Consider the following 24,788-nt stretch of genomic DNA (forward strand, 5'->3'; position numbering starts at 1 on the left):
GACACAGCTCGAGACGTGGGAAATAGGGCGACTTACTCTCAAGTCATCTTGCAGAAAAATGCTAGGGTATCCCCATAATCTACAATACTTTTGCAATAAATATGGATCCAACGTACAATAGATCTGACAATGTTCTACGATCAACATCAATACATCAACAAATACATTTAAACTTGCAAGCAATGTAATGAGTATGGTGATTTTGCTAGTTATCATGCACGAGGAATATAGGAGGCGATAATGCTTGATGTAGTCCATCGGGAAGATAATAAGTACTGAAATGCTATGAATATAAGGAAGCATGAGTAAAACATATAAGAAATGGTGATAAGTGAAAGCACCTACAAGGTATGTAGCAAGAGCCGATGAATGTTGTAACGCTCTTGTAGCCAACCATCACTCAACATCAAGCTAATATATTGCACCTCTACAAGCAAGTATAGAAGATCTGCAATACATATAAGTCCTCTATGAATACAAATGTATTGTACAACATCCATCCACGGGTAAATGCACAAAGACTACAGTAAATGCAGTATCCTGTAGCCAACTTCAGTCTTAGGATGAATACGTCTACCTCAAGCAGTAGTGGCTGTATTGTAAAGACCAAAATCATAGCATAATGCATAAAGAATACAAGCTCCTACGTGCTTCTACAACCTAAAGCAGGAGATTCGTTGGTGCATATCAATCCGCCTGCTGAAAGCAACAAATAATGCATGACAGTCTACCTGTATAAAGCAGCGAACCACTAAATTCAGAAGCTGCTACGCCACGCCACTGGATCTGCAACACATGCAAGAAGACAGAAGGCGTCCACAAGACTACAACATGCCACCGGATCTGCAACTTTCGTACAAGCAGACAGAAGGCGTCTACAAATATTTTCAAAATATCCCTACACGTGCACCCTAGTTTGTATACACATAGGTACACAAAGGGGTATATCAAATTAATGAAATTCCCAAACACCCGGATGGGCCCCGGCGAGCATGTTATTGGTACACACGTGACGTCTAGGGATGTTGCGCGGGTTGACAAGTGAATTCAAGTTCGAAACTGATCCTTCTATACGGGTCAATAGAAGTCGATAGGTTTCGAACCAACAACTAAATATTCGATTGTGGCGATCGTTATATTTGTATTAATACATTCATATTAGGTCTTCAAGGCCTATAACAATGAGAATTCACTATCAAAGGTATAAAACCTACGAAACCCGATCCTCTGTCAACAGCTTAATAAAGTCGACAAGGTTCATCCACAAAATTTATATATCTTTAAGTGACCCCAAACACCCCGATGATGGCCGTGTTGAATGTTTATCTTAGCCGGAGGGGTTCACAAACATTTTCAAATGTCTCCCAAATATCCAAATACCTATCATATTCTAAAGCTCCACCCATAAATACCCATTAAATCCAAAATCTCAAAATCACAAAAATATTTAAAATTGAAATAAAACCATCCAATACTTAAAGCAAAATCCATCCACCCTCAACAATTTGTCGGGGTAGACAAATCAAAAACTATTTCAGCTCACAAAGAGCTAAATGCCTAGTCAAAAATATCACTAGGATCCATTCTCAAACAATCTCCTGCCAGTAAGGACGTGGTACGTGTCCTCTAACCGGCAGTTTCGCCGCCAAATAGCACTACAGGTAAAATGTTTATGACCCGGGTCCCTCTGAACCGAGTGGTTTTGCCGCCAAATGGCACCACAGATAGCGGTTATGGCCAGAGCCAATACGCTCCTTAGTGGCGTTAAATCCTTGAGATATGGATCAATAGGATATGATCGATAGGGCACAAAACCCTCTGTTAGGTAAGGTGGATTCAAATTTGTCCCTTTAGGCAAACATTCAACCATGGTCTACAAGGTCCCCTTGAACGAAGCAACCCATGGCTGCCGACAAGGATCCTTCTGTCAGGTTGGGTCGACTACCTCCTCTGACTATGTAGATCAGGGACCACGATGGCCCGGGATGACGGAACCATGGGATCTTGATCGGGTCTATCATCCATTCCCCTACCATCCGCTTTATGTGCTAGGTGGTGAAATTTCATATTTTAAATATCAAACTTTTTAATACTTTCCAAATTCCCAAATCCAAATCCAGTTCTCCAATCTCAAACCCATTACTGCTACTATATGCCAGATAACACGTATATTCTACATATCTGATTGATGACTAGCCTTAATCGAAAGTTCTCTCATGATTGAGAGGGGTAATTAACTATAGGGGCTTGCGCCTATAGGAAACCAGAACTCAGATCATAAAGTCCTCACAAAATGAGGGCGAAATCTCTGGGTAGTGTCTTATCTACAAACCCATTTGCCTTCCAAAATTTACTTTGGAACTTATTCAGTTAAAACTCCCTCGCCAAATAAAAAGAAAAAGCGGGCGGAGGCCGGGACCGACTTACAAACTTAGAAATTAAAAAAACAAAACTTACAACACAGATTAAAATTAAACGACTTACAAATTTGAATCTAGTAGTAAGAGACCCTAAACTTGCTTCACTTAGAGACGAAGGATACAGATGGGGTGGTCACTTGCGGAGAGAAGAAAGAGGTTAGAAGCCAAGAAGAAGGGTGGAAAAAGCTCGCAAGATTTCCAAAGGTGGAAGAAGAAGGTGGACAAAGCTCGTAAGCTTCTCCAAGAAAATCTGCAGATTTCTTTTCAAAAATTCATATATCACTCTTCAAAATATTACATAACCCCTCATATTTATAGGTATGAAAGGGGGAATACAAACGGACACAACATTTAATTTCCATAGGAATCCAAACAACACAAGCCATGGAAAAGCCCCCTTGCTTTTAACGGAAAAACAGCCCAGCCAGGGAATCGAGGAAACAGCCAGAGGCCGCACGGAACCGAGGCGCCAAAAGCCACGGGAAGGCCCCCAGTTCGAAAAACCAACAGCCACCGTGAGAACCAAGGAGCCATGCACGAAAAACAACAGCCAACCGTGGAAGCCAAGGAGCCATGATATGGGAGAACAAACTTTCTTGGGATTCCAAAAGCTATTTTGGAATCCCAAGGGAAAACTTAAATTAAGACATAAAAAACTATAATAAAATTACTTTAATTAAAAGATAACTATGAACTAAAACTTAGCTAATAATGAGCTAACCCTTAGTTCAATAAATGAACTAAAGACCAGCTCATAAATGAGCTAAAGTCCAGCTCAAATTTTATTGAGCTTGTAAGCTTAAGGGAAGTCAAATCCAACTTATTTTGGTTTTGAGTTGACCCCCCTTTTGCCTACATCAGACTCCCCTTCTTGAGAACTCATCCTCCGATGAGTTGGCTTTTGCTTTCTTCGGAGGAGGCAAGGACGGTGCATCCAGCTCTTTAATTTTTTTGCTTCAAAATTTTTGGCACTTGAGTGTAGCTGCACTTGAATCTTGAAAAGCTTGATCTGATTTGGGTCAAAAGAACTTTCTTGTGGAGAGGTCCATTGGTTTACTTTCTTGCTTGCTTTCCACTTGATGTTTATCTAACTTTACTTAGAAAGACACAAGACTTAAGATAAAAACCTAGGAAGACACAAAACAAGACTCACGCATAACTATCATGACACATCTAGAACTCACAAACAAAACTTACATGACATCAAGACACACAAGACTCACAAGACTCACAAGACTCACAAGACTTACACAATAAGACTTGACTTGACAAACCAAATTAAAATCTTAGGACTTCCTAACTTGTTCTGATACCAAATGATGCAATCAAAAATTTGGGGAGGGACCCAAATTTTTGATCACAAAAATACAATCAACTTCCTATATAAAAGAAGACACAAAATGCTCAAAAAGAAGAGATAACTTAGAAATTTTAGAACAAAACTTACAACACATATTAAAATTAAACGACGTACAAATTTGAATCTAGTAGTAAGACACCCTAAACTTGCTTCACTTAGAGACGAAGGATACAGATGGGGTGGATACAGATGGGGTGGTCACTTGCGGAGAGACGAAAGAGGTTAGAAGCCAAGAAGAAGGGTGGAAAGAGCTCGGAAGATTTCCGAAGGTGGAAGAAGAAGGTGGACAAAGCTCGCAAGCTTCTCCAAGAAAATCCGCAGATTTCTTTTCAAAAATTCATATATCACTCTTCAAAACATTACATAACCCCTCATATTTATAGGTATGAAATGGGGAATACAAATGGACACAACATTTAATTCCTATAGGAATCCAAACAACACAAGCCATGGAAAAGCCCACTTGCTTCACGGAAAAACAGCCCAGCCAGGGAACCGAGGAAACAGTCACGGGAACCCAAGAGGCCGCACGGAACTGAGGCGCCAAAAGCCACAGGAAGGCCCCCAGTTCGGAAAACCAGCAGCCACCGTGAGAACCAAGGAGCCATGCACGGAAAACAACAACTAACCGTGGAAGCCATGGAGCCACGGTATGGGAGAACAAACTTCCTTGGGATTCCAAAAGCCATTTTGGAAACCCAAGGGACAACTTAAATTAAGACATAAAAAACTATAATAAAATTACTTTAATTAAAAGATAACTATGAACTAAAACTTAGCTAATAATGAGCTAACCCTTAGTTCAATAAATGAACTAAAGACCAGCTCATAAATGAGCTAAATTCCAACTCAAATTTCATTGAGCTTGTAAGTTTAAGGGAAGTCAAATCCAACTTATTTTGGGTTTGAGTTGACCCCCCCTTTTCCTACATCAATCTTCCAGTACCTGAATCAGTCTTTTTGATTGACCATTTGTCTGTGGATGAGAAGCTGTACTGAACTTCAATCTTGCACACAAACTTTCATGTGTACTTTTCCATAATTTAGATGTAAATCTTCCATCTCTATCAGAAACAATAGCTTTAGGGATTCCTTGTAATATGATAATTTCTTTCACAAATAACTTGGCTAATTTTTCCACTGAATCAGTCTGACGAATAGGTAGAAAATGAGCTGACTTCATTAGTCTGTCAACCACAACCCATATACTATCATGTCTTTGCCTTGACCTGGAAAATCCTGTAATAAAATCATAGCTATTTCCTCTCACTTCCGTTCTGGAATTGGTAGAGATTGTAACATCCCATTGAGTTTTTGATGTTCAACCTTAACAATTTGACATTTTTCATAATTAGCCACATAATTTATCACATCTCTTTTCATTCCTGGCCACCAAAATAATGTTTTCAAATCCTTATACATTTTTGTGCTTCCTGGATGAATTGAATAACCTAAATTATGAGTTTGAAACATAATTTCTTGAACCATATTTGATTCCTTTGGTATTCATAAATGTCCATTACTCCTAATTCTTTCTTGATCATCAATGCTAATATCTTTTCTTATTCCTGATTGCCCTTATTCCAATAACTTTTGATATTCCATACTAGCCTTCTAAGCTTCAGTAATTCTTTCTTTTAAAGAAGGATGAACTTACATCTGATGAAGATTAACAACATTATGATATCCTTGCACTCTGACTTCCAATTGTAAGTTTTCCATTTCTCTAATCAACCTTTCTTCAATAGTCAACATATAATGCAACTGTGTTCGGGACTTTCTACCTTAGGCATCAACTACAACATTAGCTTTGCCTGGACAATACTGAATGTCAAGATCATAATCTTTTATCAATTCTAGCCATCTTCTATGCCTCAAATTTAATTCATTCTAAATGAAAATGTATTTAAAACCTTTATGATTTGTAAATATCTTACATCTTGCCCAATACAAGTAGTGTCTCTAAATTTTTTAATGCAAATACCATTGTCGCCAACTCTAGATTATGGGTTGGATAATTCTTTTTATGAGACTTAAGCTGTTTGGAAGCATAAGCAATTATCTTTTTTATTTTGCATCAACACACACTCCAACCCTTTTAGAGAAGCATCACTGAACAACTGGAATCCCTCAATTTAAGAAGGAATTGTCAATACTGGTGTAGTTGTTAAACTTTGTTTCAATTCTTGAAAATTTTAATCACAATCATCAGTCCATTCGAATTTACTATCCTTTCTGGTTAATTTGAATAAGGGCAAAGCAATTTGGAAAAAGCCTTTAACAAATCTTCTGTAATAACCTGCCAATCAAGGTTTAAAATTGCATAAATAAGCCTCGAGGAGGTTTTCATCCATGAGGCGAGGCGTAAGCCTCACGAATGCAGAATTGTGTAAATGAGAATTTTAGGATTTTAGCAGGTAAATAATAACAAGATTCTATCATACAATAAAAACGTCTAAATGACAAGTGGACTTAGTAGAAATTAAGAAAATGGATATAATAAAATCATGTTCCAAAGTACAAAACCACAAAATTATAGTCTATCAGATTTTCCAAAGTACAATTTAGAAGGAACATATAAAATCCAATCATATCCCATCACTAAATGGGTCTTCAAGGGAATATTCTTCTCCAATTGTATCTATGAATGTCATATCTTTTTCATCTTCAATGTGACTCACTTTTCTCTTCCCTGTTCAATAAGAATGGTCATTATTATATTAATTGCTCACTTGTTATAAATATAATGCAATAGCATATAAGAAGTTGTGGAATACCTTTATTTGATTGTTGTGCTGCAGAGCTAGTGGATGTGTGTGGTGTGGTACTAGTGGATGTGCCCACTTGATCAGCTTCGCTCCTCAAGACATCCACACTTAGATCCTCTAGCTGTAAATCTGATAATGAAAAATCAGTCTCATCATCTATGAATCACTCATTATCAGATGACACATCATCACACACCAACGAGTCGTCATCATCCTTCAACCCCTTATTCCTCAAAGTCCTATCTCTTAACCTCTTGTTGTGCATAATATACACAAGGGAGTTCATTCTGAGTGTTGAAAGCCGATTTTTTTTCTTTGTTTGCACTTGACTATATGTACTCCAGTTTCGCTCACACCTAGAAGAAGAACAAGTGAGGCCCAAAACTCTAACAGCAAAACTCTATAACTCAGGGGTGGAATCACCAAATTGGATCCACCATTCAACTATTTTTAAGAAGAAAAATGATAATTAGAACATAATAAAGTGTTTTGCATTTACCAAAATACACATAAGTCTTCTCACCGCTGCTTATGTCAACTTGTACATTGTATTTCCAAGAAAGGTCACTCCGCAATGACGTAATAGACTTTTCATTGCCATTAACCATATTTTCTAAAGGAAAAAAGCAAATTAAAACAAAAACAATAAAAAAATTTGAAACCCTAGCTTTCCTATAATTTGAAAAATCTTACCCTAAACTTTTGATATTCCATACTAGCCTTCTGAGCTTCAGTAATTCTTTCCTTTAAAGAAGGATGAACTTACATATGATGAAGATTAACAACATTATGATCTCCTTGCACTCTGACTTCCAATTGTAAGTTTTCCATTTCTCTAATCAACCTTTCTTCAATAGTCAACATATAATGCAACTGTGTTCGGGACTTTCTACCTTAGGCATCAACTACAACATTAGCTTTGCCTGGACAATACTGAATGTCAAGATCATAATCTTTTATCAATTCTAGCCATCTTCCCTGCCTCAAATTTAATTCATTCTAAATGAAAATGTATTTAAAACCCTTATGATCTATAAATATCTTACATCTTGCCCAATACAAGTAGTGTCTCTAAATTTTTTAATGCAAATATCATTACCGCCAACTCTAGATCATGGGTTGGATAATTCTTTTCATGTAGCTTAAGCTGTTTGGAAGCATAAGCAATTATCTTTTTATTTTGCATCAACACACACTCCAACCCTTTTAGAGAAGCATCACTGAACAACTGGAATCCCTCAATTCAAGAAGGAATTGTCAATACTGGTGTAGTTGTTAAACATTGTTTCAATTCTTGAAAACTTTAATCACAATCATCAGTCCATTCAAATTTACTATCCTTTCTGGTTAATTTGGATAAAGGCAAAGCAATTTGGAAAAAGCCTTTAACAAATCTTCTGTAATAACCTGCCAATCAAGGTTTAGAATTGCATAAATAAGCCTCGAGGCGGTTTTCATCCATGAGGAGAGGCGTAAGCCTCACGAATGCAGAATTGCGTAAATGAGAATTTTAGGATTTTAGCAGGTAAATAATAACAAGATTCTATCATACAATAAAAACGTCTAAATGACAAGTGGAATTAGTAGAAATTAAGAAAAGAGATATAATAAAATCATGTTTTCCAAAGTACAAAACCACAAAATTATAGTCTATCAGATTTTCCAAAGTACAATTTAGAAGGAACATATAAAATCCAATCATATCCCATCACTAAATGGGTCTTCAAGGGAATATTCTTCTCCAATTGTATCTATGAATGTCATATCTTCTTCATCTTCAATGTGACTCACTTTTCTCTTCCCTGTTCAATAAGAATGGTCATTATTATATTAATTGCTCACTTGATATAAATATAATGCAATAGCATATAAGAAGTTGTGGAATACCTTTATTTGATTGTTGTGCTGCAGAGCTAGTGGATGTGTGTGGTGTGGTACTAGTGGATGTGCCCACTTGATCAGCTTCGCCCCTCAAGACATCCACACTTAGATCCTCTAGCTGTAAGTCTGATAATGAAAAATCTGTCTCATCATCTATGAATCACTCATTATCAGATGACACATCATCACATACCAACGAGTCGTCATCATCACACACCAACGAGTCGTCATCATCCTTCAACCCCTTATTCCTCAAAGTCCTATCTCTTAACCTCTTGTTGTGCATAATATACACAAGGGAGTTCATTCTGAGTGTTGGAAGCCGATTTCTTTTCTTTGTTTGCACTTGACTATATGTACTCTAGTTTCACTCACACTCAGAAGAAGAACAAGTGAGGCCCAAAACTCTAACAGCAAGACTCTGTAACTCAGAGGTGGAATAACCAAATTGGATCCACCATTCAACTGTTTTCAAGAAGAAAAATGATAATCAGAACATAATAAAGTGTTTTGCATTTACCAAAATACACATAAGTCTTCTCACCGCTGCTTATGTCAACTTGTACATTGTATTTCCAAGAAAGGTCACTCCACAATGACGTAATAGACTTTTCATTGCCATTAACCATATTTTTTAAAGGAAAAAGCAAATTTAAACAAAAACAATAACAAAATTTGAAACCCTAGCTTTCCTATAAGTTAAAAAATCTTACCCTAAACTTTTAAAAAAACTCTAAGAACTAATCAAGAAAGGATGTAAAGGGGCGGCCGGAAATAATGGGCTCACTAGCGAGCGGTGGTGCCGGCGGAAGAAGCACCGGAGACGGGATCGGCCTGGAGCTCCTTCCGGGATCGGGAGGTGCAGGTCACGGGAAGGATGCGGGAAGGACTGGATCGGTAGAAGGGAGAGGAGTATCTCATATTTACTTAATGTGGGACCCAATCTTTGAGGCGCACGCCTCAAGAAAAATTGCGCACTTGAGGCGCGCCTGACAATGCTTGAGGCATACACCTCTACTAAGGGCAAAATTGTGCAAGCCTCAAAGCGTATTTGGGCCAAATTGAACAGAGGCGCGCCTCTTATTGCGCAATTTTAAACAGAGTTGCCAATCCCAAGAAACTTCTGACATCTGTTACATTAGTTGGTCTTGGCCAATCAATTACTATTTTTATCTTTTCTGGATCTACTGATATTCCTTCTCTACTGATAAGTGTCACAAAAATGAAATCTTCTACAACCAGAACTCACATTTTGAATATTTGACAAACAATTTATGTTGTCTCATCACTTCTAACACAATCCTCAAATGATCTGTATGATCCTTATCATTCTTGGAATATATTAAAATGTCATTAATAAACACAATCACAAATTGATCCAGATAAGATCTGAAAGTTCTGTTCTACATATGATATTTATTGATTTAGGGAAATCATATGATAAAGTTCCAGAGAAGTGCTATGGAGAGTTCTAGAAAAGAAAGGATTAATAATGCTTATATTCAAGTCATTAAGGATCTGTATGTAGGATATGTTAGTTGTGCTCAAACACAAGGTGGTTTGACGAAGTATTTTCCTATTTTAGCTGGATTACATCAATGATCAGCCTTAAGCCCATATCTTTTTGCTTTAATCACAAATGTTCTTACTACACATTTGTATGAGGATGTACCCTGGTGTATAAGTTTTGCTGATGATATTATTCTGGTTGATAAGACTAGAGAGGATTTTGAAGGTAAACTTGAATTATGGAGGTCAACTTTGGAGTTTAAAGGTTTTGATTCAAGCAGATCTAAAACCTAATACATGGAGTGTAATTTTAATAGGAATTCTATAAGATGGTGGTGAGACTTGCTATGCCTAAGGTGCAGAATGTTGTCCATTAAAAGCAAAGCATAAGATTAAATTAAGTGTTGTAGAGATTAGGATGCTTAGGCGGATGAGCGGCTTTACTCATAGAGATAGAATACGAAACGATCATACACGTGAAAAGGATGGAGTAGCTCTATTGGTAGATAAGATTATAGAGAGTTTCCTTGGATGGTTTGGTCACATAAAACGACGGACTTCCGCTGACCTGATTAATAGAGTAGATATATTAGATTTGACCTATGCTAAAAAATGTAAATGTAACTTAAAAAGATTTGCTTAAAAAATATTAGAATGATATTTCTTTATTAGATTTAAATGAGAATTTGACTCTTAACAGGACACAATAGAGATAAACGATTCATGTAGTTGACCCCACGTTGTTGGATAAAGGCTTGATGTTTTTGTTGTTGTTGTTATTTCCCCCAAAAAGCTGTAACCATTCTTACAACAAGAACAACAACATCAAGCCTTTGTCCCACTATGTGAGGTCGGTTACATGAATCCTTTTTCTCCATTGTGTCTTATTAAAAGTCAAATTCTCATTTAAATCTAATTAAGAAAGATCATTTGTAATATTTTCTAACAAAGTCTTTTTAGGTCTAACTCTACCTTTCTTAACATAAGTCAAATTTAATATATCAACTTTCCTAACCGGGTCATCAGAAGGCCTCCGTTTAATGTGACCAAACCATCTAAGTCGACTCTCTCTAATCTTATCTTCCACTGGAGCTACTTCAACCTTTTCACGTATATGCTTATTTTGTATCCTATCTCTAAAGGTAAAGCCACTCATCCACCTAAGCATCCTCATCTCTGCATTACTTAACTTAGTATTATGCTTCTCTTTTAATGGATAACATTCGACACCATAAAGCATTGTAGGTCTCAACACCATCTTATATAATTTTCCCTTAAGTTTGAGGGGGACTTTTCTATCGCACGACAAGCCCAATGCATTCCTTCGCATCAACCATTCAACTTGAATTCTGCTGGTAATATCCCCATCTATTTCACTATCACTCTGAACAATAGATCCAAGATATCTAAAATATGTAGTCTTATTAATGACTTGATCGCCCAAAGTCACAATCCCCTCACTAAGTCTATTGTTACTAAAATTACACTCCATATATTTAGTTTTAGATCTATTCAAGCAAAAATCTTTAGACTCTAAGGTTGACCTCCATAGTTCAAGTTTACCTTCAACTCCCTCTCTAGTCTTATCAACAAGAAGAATATCATCAACAAAAAGCATACACCAAGGTACATCCTCTTGCAAATGTTGTTCGACTTTCTTAAAAAGAAAAAATTTAACGCTCACAACTTTTAGAAAATCTATTTTCTTAAGACGTGACTATAACTGCTCTCACAAATAGCTATAGTCAGCCCAAACACACCTCTATGTAGGGTCTATTTTTGGCAATTGTAGCTACATGTAAAAATAGTTTTGAAGTTGTCATAAGTTTTATTTTTTTTTCAAAAGCTGTTGAAAATATTAGAATTTTTTTTTTCTTTTGAAAAAAATGGACAAAAGTTTTCTTCCAATTACCATATACTAGAAAATCTTGTTGTAAAAAGTTGCGGCTCATTTGAGAAATTAAGTAATAAAAAAGTTGTAGCTAAACAAAAATATCACAACGCTCTATCAAGCAAAGATATGAAAATGCTGCTCCAAAAAAACTAATAGATATATGATTATGTTGTCACAGAACTCATATTTGTTTTTTCTGTTATTGTTTGAGAAGAATAAGATTTTTGTTTATGAACTAATACAGCATTGCTGTTGCTTATATTACACAATGTGTCTTGTCTTCAAGTAAATGCTTAATTATATATTAATTTTATTGATTTTTTTACATTGCTGACGTCCAGAGCTTCTCACAGGATATTCTTGGATGTTCCCAGCGACATCACAATTGATGTGAATGGGGCATGCTTCTCATTACACAAGGTAATTTTTCCTTCCCGTTTTCTAGTCAACTGCCAGTGTTAGATAGATACCCCTAAACTCGTGAGAGATTCATCATGTTGCACAGGACTGTTATACGAGAAATACTCATCTATCTTCAATCTTTTCATTATAATAAATTTCTCTTATAGAAGAAAGAAAAAGGGTTAAAGAAATTATTCAATTAATCACTTTCTCATAATATTTTGATTAGGCTTATGTTGGAGAAGAAGATATGCATTTAAATAGTTACGTCAATATAATTGAAGCTCAAATTTTTTAGTGTGTTGCATTTTTTAGATTGTTTTGATTAACAACACCCACTTGCTATGTGCTTTTCACATCACAAACATACACAAAAAATAAGGCTTAAAGAAAGAAGCATAACCAAACATACAATTTTATGCTCAAATTGTAAAAACACTAAAAATCTGGATCATAAATTATAATAATATTTGATATACAATTTCTAAGCTCTCTTTCTTCAAGTTTGCATTGTGGGGTTTGAAAATTTGCGCCTTGACCTCTCCGTTTCATTTTTGTTGATGGGGAGAGCTTTAACAGTTTTAGGTTATGGGTCAATTTTTAGAAGGCAAATTAGATTTAAATAAGTCACTACAGAGAGATTTCGCCCTCATTTTTGCGAGTACTTTATCATATGAGTTCTGGTTTCCCATAGGCGCAAGCCCCTTTGGTTAAATACCTCTCCCGATAACAAAAGAGAACTTTCGATTAAGGCTATTTGGTAAATAGGTCGCAATAATTGGCTAATGTATAATTGTAGCAATTTTAGGGTTTGGATTTGGTTTTGAATTTTGGAGTTTATGATTTGAAATTTATCACATATATTTAAAGCGGATGATGGGGGAATGATGACGGGCCTAATTTAGATTCTATGTTTCGTCGTCCCAGACTGTCATGAAACCTAGTCTACTTAGTCAGAGGAGATAGTCGATCCAACCTGACAGAAGGAACGTGGTCAGTAGTTATGGGTTGCTTCATCCAAAAATACCTTCTAGACCTGAGGTTGAAGTTTATCTAAAGGTGATTAATTTAAGTCAACCTTAATTAACATAGGGCTTTATATCTTATAAAGTGTACCCTATAATTCATTACTCAATGAGGCTTATAATCATTAGAGAATATATGAGTTTTGCCTTTAATCATAATATAATAGTGTCATTTTGGAACAAATCACCCGGTCAGAGAGCACGTGCCATGCCTCTGCTAGCTGAGAATGAATTGTAGTAATGCATTCTACAAGACATGTGCTCTTTTTTGAGCTGATGTTATTCTTCAGCTTATCATCCTTGTCAAACTATTGTGAAGTATGGACGGATTTTAGTATTAAGGTTTTAGTGATTAAATTTCTATTTAAATGCTTAAAATGTGATAGATATTATATTTTAAATTTTAATAGGCTTTGAGAATTGTCTCATCTGGTTGATATTTACATTCAACGAAGCCATCATCGAGGTATTTGAACACTTTTAAATGCTTTTTATATTTTCATGAAAATTTAGAAAGCATTTGAAAAATATGGGATCCCCTTTAGTTGAGATTCATTATCAACACCGCCATCATCATGGTGTAATTTTAATAGGCTTTGTAAGTTGACCTTATCACAATCCGACCTGGCTAGTCCGAATTTAATGGGGCGGGAACAGACAGTTTTACAGAAAACACATATAACATTAAAATAATAGAAGTTTCATTTTATAAAAAACATAAATATCATCCATACAACGTAAGAAAGAGCCACTAAACATCCAAACTGAATATTTTCCAACAAATTCATCAAAACATACAATCACTTGAAACATAAACACAATACATCAACTGACTCCACAATACACCAACATAATCAATTCATAACATAAAAATAAAACCTGACATCCTGTGGTCCTCTACGATGGTAGGTAAACTACTGTTTTGCCATCACTTCCTATTAGTTTTTCTTGAAAAATATTCCAAAAAATAGATTGAGCAAACGCTCATCAAGTAATAAGCATTTATTTTAAATTCATGAAATAATTTAAAAAAGGTCATTAAGTATGAAATTAAAATAATAAAAGATCATAATAAACATATGATAGGCATAAATTATAAGACATTTTCATAATCAGTTTTCTTGAATTTTTCCCTTCAACTTTTTCCTTTCTTTTACATAAACTTTCTTTTCTTTAAAATCTTTCATTAAATGCATAAAATACATAATCATAATATACAATAAGCACCCGTCCCGGAAGTACTAGAGTTTTGTATTGATCAGATACATAATCAAGTTTTTGACCATTCATTTACCATTTAGCTCAAAAGAACCTCTTTACCATTGGCTCCGTAGAAATCCTTTACCATTGGCTCCGAAGAATCTCTTTACCATTTCGTACTCCGGATCATCATGCACATGCAATTCATAATATATATATATATATATATATATATATATACATCATAGAGACTAAATTTTTCAGAAAATCATATGTTCTTCTAAAGTCCTCATGTTTATTTTGATATCAATTATGCCTTAAGTGTTGTTTTACAAGATTAACATTCTTAAAAAAAATAAACACAATGACATGAGTTTAAACTTAACATATAAAAAAATGAAGCAATCAGAGAAACTCATAAACATTAACATGTGAATTTCATTAATAGTCATAACATTTGAAAGTGTAACATTAACTTAATTTAAATTCATGAACTTAATTTAAATGCCAATACCTACCTCACAATTACAAAGCAACCTTTACGACGTACGACATCGCTCAGACACGTGTCGTCCCCTTAATCCACTCCTAAGGATAATTACAAACAGACTAAGCATAAATCATAAAATATTTTTAATAATTATGTTAATTAATATTCTATTTTCGAATTTATAAAAAATCCAATTTTTAGGAAACCTAAAATCCCCTAATTCTCTTCCAAATGCATTTTAAAATTTTCCCATTATTAATTTAATAATTAGTGCTTAATAATTTTTGGATTTATCATTAACCCTAATTTTTGGAAATCATAATTTCATCAAATAACCATAAAAAACCTTCATATAAACCTAAGTAATATTTAGGTTAACTTAATTTTTGGATTATTTTAATATAAAAAATAGAAAAATTAAAATGTGTTAAAATCCTCAATTTTATCGTTTCCAAATCTTCTCAAGATCATTAGAAACAACTTTTGTTAAGAAATTTTTAAAAAAATTGAAAATAAGAAAAACCATAATTTTTGAAACCATAAAATATTTTGAGGAAAAACAAAATTTTATGTTTAAAATCATCACGTAAATCTTCCCCATCAATCTCCTAAGGAAATTTGAAGTTTTCCATAAACCCTAGATTTTTCTTTTCCAAAAATCTAGAGAAAAAGAAGAAATTTCTTACTTAGAGACTCACCTTAGTCTTCCCTTAGCCTTCTTCTTCGTTTTTCCCCAAATCCCTTCGCCGGAAAAGCCGCCGGAGCCGTCGCCCCTTGACGTCTCTCCCGTCCCCTTCTCCCTTTGTCTTTGTTTCGGCCGTAAGAAATGAGATGGGAACGAATTGTTTCGGTCCCTTAAGGAAATGAGTAATTAGAGATATTCCAAATGTCCAAAATACCCCTTGCATGCATTATTTCGCTTTAATTTCATTAAGGGTATTTTAGGTATACTCAAACTTATAATATTTTTAACTTTCAATTTAAGCAAAATTGAATATAGGTTATTTATATCAATTTGTTCGAAATTTTACGCAGAATTTTATAAAATTTATTTCGTTGAAATCCGATGACTTTGAAAATTCCACTTAAATTTCATCGCGATGCATCGAGATGCGTGCACGCTTAAGATCGTCGATTTCGGGTTTTACAGACCTCTCCGATTGAGATTTACATTTAACGAGACCATCATTGAGGTAACTATTTTACTTTAAATATATTTGTATTTTGGATTGGTTTTTGAGTATTTTGAAAGGCCAGGTACTCCTGTTGAGATTTTCTGTCAACACTGCTATTATCTAGATGACGTCAAAGTCACTTTAAATATTTGTATTTCTATTGGGGCTCCGCATTGGTTGAAATTTTCTATCAACACGATCATCATTGAGGTGTTTGAGTACTTGTAGAAAATCCACAAAGTATTCTCATATCTCATCGGAGTACATGCGAAACCTGAATAAAATTATTATGTGGACCAAGTAATTGAGAATTTTCATTGTTTACCTATTTGGTTCATTTCTTAAGAAGATTAATCTGTAGTTGATTGAAAGGATAATGATTTACACCTCCAACAATTCTAATTTCCACATTTTAAAATTGCTTATAAGCTTAAGAAATTGTTAAATATAAGCCCTTTGCTAATATATATGCAGAACTATGCACCATACAACAACAGAAACTAAAGCACAATTAAAGTGCAACTAAGCAAAAGTATAACTAAAGCACAACTAAAGTTCAACTCAGCAAAAGTATAACTAAAGCACAACTAAAGTGCAACTCAGTTAAAGTGGAATTAAAGCGCAGCTAAAGTGCAACTAAAGCGCAGCTAAAGTGCAACTAAAGCTCAGCTAAAGCCGAACTAAAGGGCAGTTAAAGGGCAACAAAAGGGCAGCTAAATGGCAGCAAAAGAGCAGCTAAAGGACAGCAAAAGCGCAGGGCAGCTAAAGTGCAGTTATATTGGCCTTACCCTGTTAGGAGATTAGATGTAAAATTGGGTATATGTTAAGAAAGGTAAAGGTAAACCTAAAAAGACTTTGTTAGAAAGCGTTAAAAATGACATTTTCTTATTAAATTTAAATGAGAATTTAACTCTTAATAGGACACAGTGGAGAAAAAGGATTCATCTCCACGTATTGGGATAAAAGCTTGTTGTTTTTGTTCTATACTATGGGAATTTGGTAATTGTGTTAACAAATATCATCTCATTGTGAACCATGTCTTTTTCAAAATCATGTGATGCATTGTGTATGTGAATTGTAATATGTTGTGCATCTGTATGCTTACATAGTTTTCTCTTCTCTAAATGCGTTGCTTAGATCCATTGCTACACCAGCTAACATATTTTCTACATTCAGCATGTATCATAATTTCTTTTTTATCAATAATCATTTATTAACTGTGATATTCATATTGGATTTTGCGCCAATTCCAATTATAATTTTGTAAATAGATTAAAAATGATTGTAAAAATGATAAGTTACCAGAGTGGTAAAATTATCTACTAGATTTTGATCGTAATGTCATAGTTTGAGTAAGGAATAATGTTTGTTTATTTGACTTCATGATTGAGATTAAATGTGGATCGTATTCTTTCAAAGATGTGAGATGACTACCATGTGTTGTAGGAAAAGGACGTCTTAGAACACTAACACTTGTATTTTGGTATCTTGCAGTTTCCTCTTGTTTCTCAAAGTGGCCAAATCCGAAAGTTGATGGCAGAACACAAGGATGTGGATATCTCAAGGGTGGGTTTGCTTAATTTGCCAGGCGGTTCTGATGCATTTGAACTTGTTGCTAAATTTTGCTATGGTGTGCACTTTGAGATCACACCTGAAAATGTTGCTCAACTATTGTGTGTGTCTGAGTACCTTGAGATGACTGATCAATATGCTGCTGAAAATCTGGCTTCCCGCTCAGAAGCTTACCTTGATGGTGTTGTCTGCAAAAACCTTGAAATGTGTGTTAAAGTTTTGCAGCAATGCGAGAGCTTGCTTCCTCTTGCTGATAAACTGAAGATTGTTAGCAGGTGTGTTGAGGCAATTGCTTCAAAGGCATGTGCCGACCAGATAGCCTCAAGTTTTACACGCTTAGAATATAGTACTTCAGGTAGGCTACACGTGAACAAACATGCAAAGAGCAATGGAGACTGGTGGATTGAAAATCTCTCTATTCTTCGCGTTGATTTGTATCAGAGGGTCATAGAAGCTATGAAATGTCGAGGAGTCCGACCGGAGAGTATTGGGTCATCACTTGTCCATTTTGCAGAGAACAATTTCAAAAAGGTACCAAGTATATGGAACATAGCCAGTCATCCAAGACTTGAGTTGGTTAATGGATCTCTTACCTGTGAAAGAAGGTTGGTGGTTGAATGCATTGCTAGCCTTTTGCCTGTCGAAAAACATTCTGTTCCAATTGGTTTTCTTTTTGGACTCTTAAGGTCAGCAATGATGCTTGACTGTATGATGTCCTGTAGGCTAAATCTTGAGAGAAGAATTGGATCCCAGCTGGAGTTGGCAGCCCTTGATGATATATTGATACCTTCTTGTCAAAATGCTGGAGACACATTATTTGATATTGAAACTATTTATAGGATTCTTGTGATTTTCTCACAGCAGGAAGGTAGTGATGATGATGGATCTAGTTATGATTCTGAATGTCTTAACACTCCCTCTCAAACTGCGATGGTCAAAGTTGCGAAATTGCTGGACAATTATCTTGCTGAGATTGCTCCAGATTCAAACCTCAAGCTTGCCAAATTTATTGCTATTGCAGGCACCTTACCAGGATATGCTAGGACAACCGATGATGGTCTTTATCGTGCAATTGACATCTATTTAAAAGTATGTTTCTTCCTTTCAATGTAGCTTGGGCTTTGTTTCGTAATGTTTTTGGGTTATGTTGTATTTCTTAAACCTGATATTCATAACATTCATTTATGCAAAACGTGTGGTGGAAAGTGTCCTAATGCACGATTGTCTCAGCCATGGGCAACACATTGCACAGAACATTTTCATCCATCTTTGTTGGAATAGTGGTGACTTTGTTTCGAAAAAATATAGCACAAGCCCACCAAATATAGCTTTCATTTAAACTAATATGCATCTATGATAAAACTTACATGGGTAGCTTCTTGGTAGACATGATGCATGATCTAGTAAACTATGACTGTTGGATTATATCAATCCCAAAAGTAATATTTTAGTTACCTTCCTAAGACATAAACCATACTCCTATTCTTACATATGTGTATCAGATGACCTCTCTATGTTGCGATCTCTTGCTCACGAGGGATACGAATCTGAAAAGGTGTGTTAGAGACAAAATAGTGATTCGCAATATTGAGCACATATGAGGGATTGGGACTGCAATTCTACAGTCAGGAGGAACTTTTATTACTCCCATCTCTTTTGGGTTTTCTCTATAAATCTAGAATTGCTTTATTGTATGAACTCTTGGTGAGACGTAACTCCTTTTTTATTTTGTTTTCTTGTTAGAAAGGTTACTCCAATAATGATGAGATCTTCTCTACTATTTTGTATTAGTTTTTGAGAGGACTGATTTTTTTTAATACTCCTTTCAGTGTACTTGGTTATATAAAACAACGGCCTTCCGATGAATCTTTTAGGAAAGTTGATGTATTAGATTTGACTTATGTTAAGAAAGATAGAGGTAGATCTAAAAAGACTTATTTATAAAATATTAGAAAGGACATTTCTTTATTTGATTTAAATTAGAATTTTACTCTTAATAGGACACAATGGAGAAAAAAGATTCATGTAGCCAACCCCATATAGTGGGATAAGGGTTTGATGATGATGTTGTTGTTGTTGTTGTACTCATTTTAGTGTACTTGCATGATGTATGCTTACACGCTTGAAAACTCTTTTATTATTATTTTTATGCACACAACATCCTCAAACGCCAATGTTTATTGCGTTTGTCGTGGCGCATGCAGATGCATGCTTTTTAGCGCATTTTGCATAATTCATAGACAAGATCGTATGATGCGTGTGATACATTTGTATGATAATGGTGTACTTGTACAATTCCTAGAATATACGCATAATTTTTTTGAATGTTGTATGTATTTTGTATAGTGTATTTGCATGTTTGATGATGTACTTATCTAATGTTTTTTGCATATTAGATAGAGTATATACGTGCTGCAATTGCATGTTGCATAATGTATATACGTAGTGTATTTGCATGCTAATACATATACATAATATATTTACATATTGTTGACTTGCATGCATGAATCATTTGTATGTGGCATAGTTATTAACCTCTGTATAAAGAACAAGAGGGGATGAAGGTACAAATCCCACATGCATACCTTGTACCCGTCGGATCCACGAACCCTGCCGAAATCTTGCTCAAATCTCGCTGAATCCGGCGCTAAATTGATCTCTTCCCGTGAATTTCGCGAAGCCAACCTCGATCGTGCCTTCATTCGCATGGATAAAATGAAGACGAGGCCCTTCGTTTCGCTGGTTTTTCATTCTCCGAGCCTTTGCAAGCCCCACGACTCCTCTACCTGATCTCCCTCCAGCGATCCCATCTGATCTCAAACCACAGCTGAGAAAATCAACCTCACGTCTCCTCCAGATCTTTCAAAGCCAACACCTCAAGCCTCTTCTTCCTTTCTTACCTGATCGAGCCGCTTGACTCTTCCCATCTGTCGCAAATCGAAGCCGAATCCCCTCGATAAGCTAGGTCTTCTCGTAAGACCGGGCCTCCTGACTTCCAATGGCTGGGAACAAGCCCTGATCGCAAGCATCATCTTCACCCCATTGCTTGTGTGAAGCCATCTCCAAGATCGACCGAAGCCAGTGAGTCGAACTCCACCTTCCCCGATCTCTCTCACCCTCCATCTCTACCTCTACCGAACTCAGCAACCACAACCTTCAAACTCCAATCCTAACACCAAGCCTTCACCACTTTCTTTAAGCTGTGAACCTAGTAGGTCAACCCGTCAACCTCTTTCCCGTAAGCCAAACCCACGCAGTACTACTAGGCCTGATCCCTCTCCGTTCAGCCTTACCCGATCTACCTCATATACATGAACACCTCTAATCAAGCCAACAGAGGCTTAGAGGTGATTCCTTTCTTAAGCTATTCTTATTATTATCTAAAATATTAGTAATGTTATTAATATTAATATTAATTGTAATATCACTATTATTAACAGTAATATTGGCATTATTGTTAATAATAATAATATTACTATAATTATTAATATTATTAATATTCTCATTATGTTAATGATATTATTAGTGCTAAAAAAAAAAGAAGTATTATTTTGTACACTTTCATTGCCTTGATCCACGTGCTACCGCCACCCCTACGCGAAGGTATAAAATTCTTTAACTAAAAAATTCTGCTCTCAAGGCATGCGACGAGACGACAAACCCCCTACACGCTCACGTAGCATAGTAGGGAGGGAAGCCGATGCGATGTTCGCAACGAGGCGGGTAATCCCCGGAGTGCTCATGTAGCACGAGGGGGACCAAAAAGATAAGTACCTCCAAACGCTCACATAGTGTAGAGGGGGGAAAGAAACTGTGCTATTTTAAACAAGTATCTAAAAACCCTTAAACACTCATGTAGAGGGCGGGGATTAAAAAAAAAAAAAACAACTGCGGTGTCATTTGACACCTACCTAAAGCGCTCAAGCATAGACGAGGGGAAGGTTGCCTCTTGATTTTTCTCCTAAAAGGAGGAGAAGACGGGAGGCTATCGAAATTTTGCCTGAAACGAACAAGGACTTAGAGAAGTTACAAGGGACTTTTGGATTTGATTTGAGCATTAAATGAACAAAATTTGGACAACGGATTGGATATAAAATTGAACCTAAATCAAACATGAACAAGATTTTGAACATAAACAAAAGTGAACTTGAATATGGACATGGATTTGAGACTATAACAACAAGATTCAGATTACAGGGAACCATTTCTTGAACTCAAATGAACTTGGTGCAAGAAGTCTTAACTTGGACTTGAACTTGTGCTCTGGACTCGAGCTAAACACTGGTGGGTTGAGCTTGCATATGGAGAAAATGATAATGAACTAAGCTATAATCTGAAAATCAAATGAATGGCATGTAACTTTGCAAAGCAACAAATTAATCATACAAGCAAGGACATGTGATAGATGCAATGATACATTTATGATCGATATCATCATACAAGCAAGCAAGTGGAATTAAATTTTCAATACATGCAAGATGATGAACTTCTAATTTGAGTGCAATTAGAATGAGTTTCCAATATGACATGATTTCAATCTATGAAATAAAGTTTTTAATAAATTTCAAGGCGTATTATGTCAACCAAAATACAAATGCTAATGAACAAACAGAAGAATTGTTTAATACAACGAACGATAGGTGCATCGTTTATGAGCAAAAGCAACGGGCATGTCAATAGCAACTACAAATAATGATCAATGGTGAATGAATTCCCTATATCTCATTCAAAAGCAACAAACACAATGATATTTATGCGGTGAATAGCAACTCAATGTCAGATGAAATACATTGATCCTCTCAAATAAAAGTGATCGATATATAGTAGAGGTAAGCATCACAAAGAAGAAATGTTCGAAGAGTGCATACCAAGTCAAGTTGCCCAACTCAAACCCACTTAAGCCAAGATGAAGGATCAATGATGAGCAAGACATCAATATGGCTTGCATATGCATATCAATTGATGAAGTTGAAGAAGATGTGCAGCTTAATTGCAACTCATGAAACAAAACCTTAGAGAACTCTTTATCTAATGCAAAAATGGAGCTTGAGGAGTTTAGAGAGAAAGTGGTAGTTCTAGAAGATTCGTGCAAGTCACTAAATGCCACATCTTATGGTTTATGTTAACATGAAGTCAAAAACAACGCATCTTTCAAGAAACAAAGGAGATGAATACACATGCCTCCTATAACAAGAGACCAAGATGTGATGAATGTAGCAATGCTCCATGACCAGCATCAAGATAGAAATGCAAGTATCCACAGGTCCTTGTAAGAGACTCGACATACACACTAAATGTTGTCCATAAGCAGAATGCCAAAAGAGTACAACAAAAGCAAGCTTCTATGAGTTGTTGTAGGAAACTCATCGTACACATAATGTGTCATCCACATGCTCTTGAAGAAAACCCGCTACAAATATAAAATGTCATCTACGAACAACATACAAAACGACTACAACAAATGCAAACCCCTACGAGCTGTTGAAGGAGACTTGTTATACAATCAAAGCAGGAGATTCGTTAGTGCACTACAATCTACCTGCATAAATCATACAAGTAGTACATGACAGTCTACATGTATAAAGCAGCAAACAACTCAATTTATAAGTTGCAACAAAATGCCACCAGATCTGCAACATCCATGCAAGCGGGCAGAAGACGTTTACAAATGTTTCAAAGTACCCCCGTACCTGCACCGTAGTTTGTATATATATAGGTACACAAGGGGTAAATGTAATCACAAAACTCGTATGGGCCTCGGCGAGCATGTTGTGGGAATACATGTGACATCTAGGGATGCTGCGCGAGTCAATAAGTTTGAACCCGATCCTTCTAAGCTGATAAATAGGAGTCGACAAGATTCAATAAATAATTATAAATACCCCAAAACACCCGTATGGGCCCCGGCGAGCATGTTATTGGTACACACGTGACGTCTAGGGATGCTGCGTTGGTCAATAAGTGAATTTAAATTCAAACTTGATCATTATATGCGGATCAATAGGAGTCGACAGGGTTCGAACCATCAAACAAATATACTATTGCGGCGATCGATATATTTATTTTAATACATTCAAATTAGACCTTCAAAGCCTATAACAATGAGAATTCACTAACAAAGGTATAAAGCCTACAAAACCCGCTCCTCTATCAACAATTCGACAGAGTTAACAAGGTTTATCCACAAAATGCAAATATTTTCAAATGAAAATGGCTTCACACCTCGATAATGGCCGTGTTGAATGTTTATCTCAACCGAAGGGGTTTACAAATACTTTCAAATGCCTTCCAAGCTCTACCAAAATACTCACAAATAATCTAAAATCCCTAAGAAAATAAAAATCCAAAAGTCCTGAAAATATTTAAAATTAAAATTAAATCAACAAAACATTTAAAACACAAAACCCATCTACCCTCCACAACAGTTTGTCGAGGTGGATAAATTAAAATTTACTTCAGCTCACATAGAGTTAAATGTATGGTCAAAAATATCGCTAGGATCTATTCTCAAACAATCTCCTACCAATAAGGACGTGGTACGTGTCCTATGATTGGCGGTTTCGCTACTAAATGGCACCGCAAGATAAACAGTTATGACTCAGGGCCCTCTGAACCGAGTGGCTTTGCCTCCAAATGACACCACAAAATACCGGTTATGGCCAGAGCCAATACGCTCTTTTATGGCATCAAATCCTTGAGATATGAATCAATAAGGCAAAAAACTCTCTGTTAGCTAAGGTGGATTCAAATTTGTCCATTTAAGCAAATATCCAACCCAGGTCTTCTAGACGAAGCAACCCATGGCTGCTGACAAGAAGCCTTTTGTCAGGTTAGGTCGACTACCTCCTTTGACTAAGTAGACCAGGGACCACGATGACCCGGGACGATGAAACCATGGGATCTTGTTCGGGTCCATCATCCATTCCCCCACCATCCGCTTTAAGTGTAAGATGGTGAAATTTCCAATTTTAAATATAAGTTTCACAATACATATGCCCATGTTGCTACTATATGCCAGATAATACGTATCTCTATGTATCTGATTGACGACTAGCCTTAATCGAAAGTTCTCTCTCGTTATTGGGAGGGGTA

General features: G+C 35.9%; 1 protein-coding gene and 1 long non-coding RNA gene across 2 annotated transcripts in view; one reads left to right on the plus strand and one right to left on the minus strand.

Moving 5' to 3' along the window:
* The first annotated feature begins 9,206 nt into the window (after positions 1-9,206).
* Positions 9,207-24,788, plus strand: part of LOC110102396 (BTB/POZ domain-containing protein At5g48800) — a 37,858-nt gene continuing 22,276 nt past the window's right edge. Inside the window, exons 1-3 of the mRNA XM_020830727.2 lie at positions 9,207-9,326; positions 12,130-12,252; positions 17,619-18,785. Of these exons, the coding sequence (XP_020686386.2) occupies positions 9,207-9,326; positions 12,130-12,252; positions 17,619-18,785 (1,410 nt within the window). The remainder of the gene's footprint in view (positions 9,327-12,129; positions 12,253-17,618; positions 18,786-24,788) is intronic.
* LOC114580197 lies at positions 14,872-15,754 on the minus strand. The gene is made up of 2 exons (XR_003701518.1): positions 15,648-15,754; positions 14,872-15,047 (listed from the first exon to the last, which is right to left on the minus strand). It is a non-coding gene; the product is annotated as an uncharacterized LOC114580197 (long non-coding RNA).

The sequence above is a fragment of the Dendrobium catenatum genome, unplaced genomic scaffold (genome assembly GCF_001605985.2).
Source record: "Dendrobium catenatum unplaced genomic scaffold, ASM160598v2 fragScaff_scaffold_94, whole genome shotgun sequence".
Classification (NCBI taxonomy): domain Eukaryota; kingdom Viridiplantae; phylum Streptophyta; class Magnoliopsida; order Asparagales; family Orchidaceae; genus Dendrobium; species Dendrobium catenatum.